At 30.0% G+C, this 9305-nt stretch overlaps 1 protein-coding gene across 1 annotated transcript; it reads left to right on the top strand.

Annotated features, from left to right (window-relative positions):
* The first annotated feature begins 1889 nt into the window (after window positions 1-1889).
* Window positions 1890-8386, top strand: LOC145334662 (zinc finger and BTB domain-containing protein 41-like). The gene is made up of 8 exons (XM_080180208.1): window positions 1890-2135; window positions 2294-2447; window positions 2803-2943; window positions 3083-3188; window positions 5194-5382; window positions 5747-5822; window positions 6220-6405; window positions 7861-8386. Exons 2-8 carry the CDS (start codon window positions 2309-2311, stop codon window positions 7987-7989), a joined length of 966 nt encoding a protein of 321 aa, XP_080036334.1. The 5' UTR covers window positions 1890-2135; window positions 2294-2308; the 3' UTR covers window positions 7990-8386.
* The last annotated feature ends 919 nt before the right edge of the window (window positions 8387-9305 follow it).

The following is a 9305-nucleotide window of genomic DNA, read 5'->3' on the forward strand; positions in this document are numbered from 1 at the left end:
AGAAAAATGTATGTTGAATATACCGAATTAAAATGAAACATGACAGATCTTCATTTAAGGTAAACAATCTTAAATACCTAAGTGTTTTTTTTGTACAATTATCAAAAGGACATTGGGCTGTTTATTACATTAGTCCTCAAAGTCTCAAATAATTAAACCTTGGGTCCTTTTGATCGGTTAATTCATTTAGTTAAGTGTCCAAACGTTTTAACCACTGATTGAAATTTACAGTAGGGGCTGTACATCAATTTTCGGCCATTGTCTTATCCTTATAATATAGATCCCTGAGATATTTACCCTTAAATTTTGCGCTCAGGATGGATTTAGAATTGCAAGAACTATGTGACAACCTGACTTTAGTTGTGGACACAATGGATGTAATCAGCAAGTTAGCACTGCACCTAGGAAAATTTCAACATCATACTCATATTTTTTAAACCAGCGGGTACGTCCCTTGATGCTTCTGGTGGAGTCGACCCCCCACTTTTAATTGTAGTTTTAATAAGAAAAAGTTTTTAAATATTTAGAGAGGGAAATTTTTTAAGGGCGAATTCTCTTGGGAGGGTGGTGTTACCCTCCCCCAAAATAGTTCTAATCTTCCCAGGAAATATGAGAAGCTACTAGTAACATATGAAACTTAAAAGTGCAGTGGATATAATTTGCTTTTAAAACAATGGCTTTGCCAGAGGGGTGTGTTTCTTGAGGAGGTGAAAAAGGAGAAGGCAAACCACTACAATTTTGATTTTAAGGGGGTTGTTTACACTACCATACACCCCCCTTTTGCTTGATTGATTATTAAAATAAGATGTTGTAATTATGATTAGATTTCTCCTCAGAAATGAGCGATAATCTACAAGTGGCTAAAAATTGTCTATCAGATTGTAAAATGCTGGTAGAAATAAGACTAATACAGCTGGCTGATTCTCTACCTGGCTTTTCAGGGATTTGTTGTATTTTTTTTATAAGTGCAGCTTTTCTAGAATTTCATATGGTATAACCTTGGAGGGAGGGGACTGTTTATTACACTAGTCTCCAAAGTTGTATCATAACGTTTTCATATTTGTTGGCTTAACAACTTTGGGGTCTTTTATTAAATTTTTGATTGCTTGGTTTATAAAGTTGAATGGCCAAACGTTTCAACAACTAATTAAAATCTACATGAGGTGTAATACTGTTTATCATCATTGGGGATGTACATTAATTTATCGGCCATTGACTTATCCCTTTAGATCCTTGATTATTTTACTTTGCAAACCGAATAAAAATACAAAAATATATTTAGAAAGCGCTGAAGAAGAATTAAAAACTTATAACAAAGGAATATTACAAATAAATTTATAAATAACTTTTAACTTTTATGTCATTGAATGATGCATTTATCATGCTTATTTTATGTTAGGATAGGTCAAGTAAAGATTTGATGAGTCGCGCAGAGATATTGAGTAGGGATAGTGCCCCGAATAGGTTGAAATATGCTTCTTTAAAGATAAAATATAAAGGAAGGTTGTAGTTATAGTTATTGTATTGAAAACAAATGGAAAAAAAGGACAGGCTGTTGGAAGTGCATTTAATAAGTTTGATTACAAGTATAAGTTACAAAATTACCATCTAACATATATAATTTTGTATTACAATAAATAGCAATCATGAGGCACCACCCAAATAATTATCATGCTGTTTTTGTGAAAACAGGACAGCCATATAAGTTGCATAAATCCAAAAAATATTATTTTCAAGTCTTGATATTTTTAAAATTGGGTAGAAAATTTAATTTATTTCAAATATATCTATGTCCTATTATCTATACCTAGATGTAGTTTAAACTATTGAACAGAAAAAAATATGCAGGTCAATAAATTCAAGTTTATTGCACTACATGCAACTTAACTACCCCTTTCAAATCTATTAACTGTAATATATAAGAAGAAGAAATTGAAGGCTCAGTCAAGAATGAAGAAGATGCGAAATTAGTATTTTTAGATACAAATGAAATCTCCAATAATGATTTCGAAAATTTGCCCGTTGATGAAATTGATCTATATGAAAATAAAAAAGATATAGTTGAGGCGAAAATAGAGATTGATGAATTCACAGATGATAATGAATTTGGTTCAAAAGCGGTTCGTAGAAAAACAAGGAATAGTCATTTTTTAAATCTACATGCAGAAAAGCATATTTTTTTCCTGTAAAGAATGTTTACACATTTTAGTCAGAGGGTTCTAATGTTTTTTTTTTGGTAGAACCTTTTATTACAACCGTCTAGTTTATGAAGTATAAAATTTGACTATTTTATAGGCGAAAAAAAGGCATGCAAGTCAACGAAAATAAGGAATCAATAATTGCCATCAAATCTACCATTGGTCCCTCTGTAGATGGCGTCGCCAGTAGGTTAGAGAAAGATAAACATTCTGATTTGTGTGATAATGATATAGAAGCTGAAATTCAAGGTATTTCAATTTAATAAACTTTTTTATATGTATAGTTACTTATTTTCTTTTACATATTTTTTTCATGTTGTACTTTAGATCTTAAAGGTGATTTAACTCACATCAATCTAGTCCCCAAAGTTTGATAATAACATTGTCTTATTCGTTAGCTTAACAACTTTGGGGACTAGTGAATTTTAATTTGTTGGATCATTAAGTGGAGCGTTCAAACGTTTCAACCACTAAACTTAATATATTGGAAAGGTAATATTGTGTATCATCATTGGGGATGTACATTAATTTTTGGCCATTGTCTTATTCCTTATCCCTATATTAATAGCTACTGCTGGGCTCTTCTAACCTTTACTTAACCTAGATGATAAAAATTTAACCTGCCAAATCTGTGGTTCAACAAGGCCCAGCAAACAGGATTATGACCGCCATGTCAGAAATCACAAAAGAAAAAAGAAATGTCCTTCATGTGATTTGACACTGTATGCCTTTGAGCTAAAGGAAACTTCTGTTTTATTAAGTTTATTTCATATGATCATTTTTATGTTTATTACTAAAGCCATAGAATAGGTAGATTATTTTCCAAGCTAAGCTAATAACGTTTTATAATAAAAACATAAAAACAGAATTTTAAAACTAGAAACATCGAAAAGAAGTTCATAGCAGGTCTAAAAGTGACAGTAAAGTTATTAAAATTGCCTGCAGACAATGCTACAAATGTTTTCCAAGGGATGAATTGAAAATACATTCAGGAGTGTATATGTTTTCATTAAATGTATAAATTATTTTTAAATATTATAAACCAGCTAGCTATAACCAACAAGCGAATTAATTATTTAACCCTATTTCACAATACTTGCTTAAAACCTGTTTTTTCGATGATACAATTGTTAGTACCAAAACATTCATACTATGGTAATCGATGTATTATTACATGGATATTGCACCAGATTTTCATGTACTCTAAAAAAAATTATACTCGCAGCTTGCTAAAATAACGATACCCCCTATCCACATCCTATATCCCATCCCCTCCACTCCCACTGAATGAAGGAACTGACCAATAAATGAGTACCATATAAAAAAGATGTAATTTTCATATAAAATAACCATATCAATAAAATTTGACTGTATATATAAACGTAGATAATATTCATTCAATTCATTTATCATTGTTGTTCTTTTTACGTATGTACAACACCCAAAAATATTAAATCTAATCTACTCTAAAAAAAAACAAAATTGACGACAATTTTCTCCTGTCAATATATCCACATATACTATATACCATTAATTTTATGATTACGCGTTAAGTTATTATTGGTTGAATTGTTATATTGGATATGTTCTAGATACATAATCTCTAAATAAGACAATAGGAAAAAAGATAAAGGACAATCAGGGTATATTAATGATTAAAAAGTGTACAGATTTTGATATAAAAAGACAATTAATTTTTAAATTTCATTTAGTGTAAATATTAACATTTATTAGGATACAGCTTTACTTGGATATATATATATCATATAAATATTTCTTTCCTCGTATAATATTGGGCATATGACATAAATTTTTCCTTGTTTGTATTAATGGAACGAATCATATATATATGTATAAATAAACAAAAAGGTTTTTGAGTTTGATGGGTTAAAAGGCTAGATTGTCCATCTAGATCTACTATTCCTATTCTAACTATAACTAGATTTTTTATTTTTAAAGGAGTGTCCAATTTTAAAAAATAAGATTATAATAATCTTTTTTTTCTTCTTAAAACTACTGTTTTCTATTTAATTTTAAGCAGATCTTATATGACAGCATGGTGATTGAAGCCCTTTAAAAATTAAACCTCTAACTATTCTCCCACTGCACTGGGCGCATTTAGCATTGTGAGAGGCATAAATAGGAAAGAAAACTACAAAGCTATACCACAAAAGGAGCTCAAAAAAGAGTGGGTTAACTTAATAGTTCAGAATTTTAATTTTGAAGATGTCAAAAGAAAATCTTATTTAAAAAAATTTCTCATTGTAGACAGTCCTTTTTTAAAACTTTACAAACCATTGTCTGCAATAATCAGATTTTTTGTTTACAAATAAAGCACAATATTAAGAAAATGCCGCTATTTCCTTTGATTTCTTGATGGTGAAATACAAATTTTGCCCCCCAACGACAGCTGAAAAAGGCAATTTAATAAAGGTTGCGTTATTTTGCCCCCCAAATCAATTTTCGAATTAATTTCCTTGTTGGTTATACCTTATTCCTGATTATAAACAAATTGAAATTCAAATAAAGACAATAATGGCCGTACGTTTTTTTTAGATAGTTTTTCGGCAATAAATCTCTGAATATGACATAATTGCTTTGTTCCGTTTTATTTGTATGATGATATGATTAACTATTTGAGAAGTTACGCGGCATGCGCGCATCCATGAATGTTAATTTTTATTAAGTTAGTTGAACTTAATCTAACCTAACCTAACCTAACATAACATAACCGAATTAGCCTAATAAAGCTTAAACTTAAATTTTTTCATTGATGCGCGCATGCGCACATCATATATCGTATCATCATACAAATAAAACGGAACAACTTTACGAACATACTTTCATACTGTGCTACTTAAAATGCTAAAATGTGTTGAAATAGGAAGTTGTTGAAGTTGAGAAAAATCATTCCTATACAAAGAAACTTAATGTAAAAAATTAGCAAAAAAAATCTGCAAAAATAAATCAATATACAACGATGCATTTTTTCACTAGAAACCTGTCTTCCTGTGCCAATGCAATGCGCTTTTTGTGGAAAAATTTGCAATGGCCGTAAAAGTCACTCCGACCACGTTAGAAAGCACAAGCAAAGTTTAGATTTTGAATGTGATTTATGCCAAAGAAAATATCCGTATGAAAAGGATTTGATACGCCACAAAAAGGCCTCGCATTTTGATATCAGGCAAGCTTGTTGTTTTATGTTTTAACAAGGATGACAACAGTTTCAAATCGATAGGTAAGACAATTATAACCTGTTTAACTAAACGAAATTTATTTTTCCGGACGAACGAACTAACGGACTGTCCCTAATTATAGAAAAGCTTTGCCTTTAAAAAAAGACCGATGTGGTCCTCTTTTCAGTAGGGCAGCGGGTTTCTTATGGGTCGCGTGATGGTTTTGATGGTTTTAGGGTATTTTTTTTATGTAAGTCTGGGTTTGGTTGTAGGCTATTTTTCTGCCCTTCCATATTCCTTTTGAATATAGAGCCCCTAGATGCTAGGGGCACAGCTAGTAAAATATAAAACAACATTTGTTGATTAAACAAGAACATGTGAGATGTGTGGGGCGAGGCTCAAAGGTGAACAATCATTTAGAGAACACATGGAACTTCATGATGAAAACAGGAATAGATCCATTTCAAATTTATTTGTATAACCAAATTGATTTTAAAATAAAAAAAATATACCTAGTTAATATAGTCAATCATCAAATTCAAAAGTTAATATATATTGTATAACAAGTATGACAACATCCATAAAAGTGAAGCTCTAGAATCACAGATCAACATACTTTAAATAATGTTGTACGTATGGACATTCTGGTACCAATTATAGAGTTGTTACGCTTTCTAAATCGTACCAAAATGCTACATTAATCCCTATCATAAGTTTTGAATCAATAGGACAATTCTAACATACCCAAGCTAACGATAAGAGATAATATCCGTTATGGACGGACGGGCCGACCCTAATTATAGGACATCTTCGCTTTTAAAAATATAATGGGTTTATGAAATATTAGGGAACGTTCATATTCATGTGACGAATGCGGTAAAAGTTTCTTTAGAGCTGGACAATTGAAGCATCACAAGAAAAGTCATTCTGATGATCGTCCATTTTCCTGTGATATTTGTAGCAAAAGTTTTAAGTATAGAGATAATTTGAATAAACACTTACGGAGTCACAACAAAGAAATGTATTTTAAGGTATGTAACAACTAAGAGGGAAGTCATTTTCTAGTAAATCCCGTAAAGGTGTGTGTTATAAGGCCTAAAAATAGTAGTAGAACGATAAGGTGCTCTATATATTTGTATTCCCTATTGAATAGAACAATAGGGAAATTTTTTTTTTTTTAATAACTGTACCTGGAATATCTTAAAAAAATAAGAAATTTCTATCAAACGCTTTGTTTGGCTCAAACTGACAAAAATTTAAAAAAAATATAATTATAAATATAATGTTTTCTATAGGTACAAGGTAAAGGTTAAGAACAATCTATACCATTAAACAAAGGAAGAAGCCATTCTTTACTACAGGTTGATTTATTCAAGGTGACAAAAATTAGTTTTATGTTTGTGGAATTTCATGTTTGTTTGCTTTGAAGTAGAAGGTTTCAATGTGCATTGTTTCATTTCAATATCACTACAGCGAACAACTACATTTTAGAACATTTTTTTCTGTAAATTAAACTTTCATTATCAAAAAACTAACTTGTTTTTCAACTATATTTTGGTCAATCTTTATTATAAAAAAAAATATTCTGGCTTTAAAATAGGATTTGTATGTAACTTGTTGTGTTGGTTTGTTTCACTAAGTCATTGTATTAATGATTTGTTAAAGTTTCATTTTAATGTTCACTGCTCGTACAACCTGTAAAGAATGGCTTCTTCCTTTGTTTAATGGTATAGATTGTTCTTAACCTTTACCTTGTACCTATAGAAAACATTATTATTATAATTATATTTTTTTAAAATTTTTGTCAGTTTGAGCCAAACAAAGCGTTTGATAGAAATTTCTTATTTTTTTAAGATATTCCAGGTACGGTTATCAAAAAAAAAAAAAATTTACCTATTGTTCTATTCAATAGGGAATACAAATATATAGAGCACCTTATCGTTCTACTACTATTTTTAGGCCTTATAACACACACCTTTACGGGATTTACTAGAAAATGACTTCCCTCTTTCTAGTGTAAATTATTAATAACAACTCAGCCACTCTACAACTAGAGTTTGTCTGCCGTTCCTTCGTCTTTGATTGTGTTGCTACAAATTAGTTTAATAGTAGTATTATTGATACTGTAATTTCCTTGGTGTTGGTGCTTATAAGATTTTAACTTATACGCCTACCAAATAATTATCTAAACTAAACACTTACCTAAGATATTAAACAAGAATGAATCATTTTACAGTGATCTAAAGAGATAAGACAATAGCCAATATCCTTAAAGGAAGGTGATACAGAAATTATCCCTTGATCAAAATTTAATTAAAGTCCCCAAGGTTTTAAAGCCAACAAATAAGAAAACGTTAGTAACTTATTGTAAGACTTTGGGGACACTAGCAAAAAAAACAGCCCAAGAATCCTTCTCTCCTTTATCATTTAGCTAATGCCTGCAAAATTCAGAAAAACTTATACTTAAAAATTGTTTTTCATTTCAGTGTGGCGAATGTGGAAAAACTTTCAGCTTCAAATCAGCCCTTACCAAGCATTTGAAAAGGATTCATCAAATTGTTTTCAAAAAGTTTTCTGATTATTTACAAAATAAAACAGGAGTTGAAAATGTATAGATATATTTTTATATATAGAAAATATACACTATGGAAAATTTACATCCATATACGTAAATACCTTAAGAATTGTACATAATATTTATACAATAAGTAAGGGATTTTTATCTTAAGTAAAGATCTCAAAAATAGTTGGTTAAAATGTTTTTTTTTTTCAGGAAAGCTATATAAATGTCTCGGGATAGTTTCAGGCTATTTTTCCTGACCTTCCTCGCTAGGGAGCTAGGGGCGAAGCAACTAGTATAACTTAAGAGTACCTGAAAAAATTAATTGTAATTATGATCTTCCATTATAAATAATACTTTTTACATTGTTATTTAGATGTTGTTATTTACAATTTAATTAAACTTTTTTATGTCATTTTTTATACTTATATTAATAATATGAAAATTTCAGATTAATTTACATATGTAAAAAATCTAAACTTAGATAGCAAAAATGAAAAACAAGTTGAAATCACTTCAAAACAAATTGTACGTCACTCTGTTGAAAATAGAATCAATCCATGAGGTTATTAAGGAACTAAGTCTATCAACTGATTCCTTAGAAAAGTTTAAAATAGCAAGACAGGCGCTTACAGAATTCAAAAATATTTTAGATGATGAATTATTTACACCTAATAACATATTTGACAAGCCAATAAAAAGTGAACTTAACTGTGATGTCAAAACAGAAAGTAAACACCTTTCTAGCATTGATAACGATTCTGCTGATGATTGCAAGAATATCTTTGCAAAGTATGAAATTGAAGACATCGTTGTAAAGAGTGAGGATAATTTTAATTACAATGAAGATCTTGCAACCAACCCTAATTATAATGTAGTCAACAAAGTTGAACATAATGATGGCAGCGATGATGAAAATAGTGATGGTGAATTGCAAGGAGAAGCGCCGGACAGAAAAAAGAAGGATAAAATTCAGTGTACTGGATGCAAGTTTTTATTTTTGAAAAGAAATTATGAAGCACACCAGCTGAGATGTCGCAATGGAGGACCTGTTCAATGCAGGAATGTATAAAGTGAAATTAGAATTACAAAAAAATCACATAAATTGCTTATATTAAACTATATGATTTTTCTTTTTTTAAAACTATACCTAACGCAATATTTTTTATGTATATTAAAATATGACCACCTATACAAAATCTCCTAAAAGGTTTAGTAAACTTTTCTATTTATTATGAAGGGTTTGTAAGTCTATCCTTATATAAAAGTAAAAGGATGACTGTTGTCTGTCTTTGTGGGTATATCTGTTTGTACCAAAGGACCTCGCTAACCTTAGAACCGATATGATTCTCCTTTACAATGTAACTATTA

This window comes from Acartia tonsa, chromosome 12, assembly GCF_053477335.1.
Source record: "Acartia tonsa isolate MP-2025a chromosome 12, ASM5347733v1, whole genome shotgun sequence".
Taxonomy (NCBI): Eukaryota; Metazoa; Arthropoda; class Copepoda; order Calanoida; family Acartiidae; genus Acartia; species Acartia tonsa.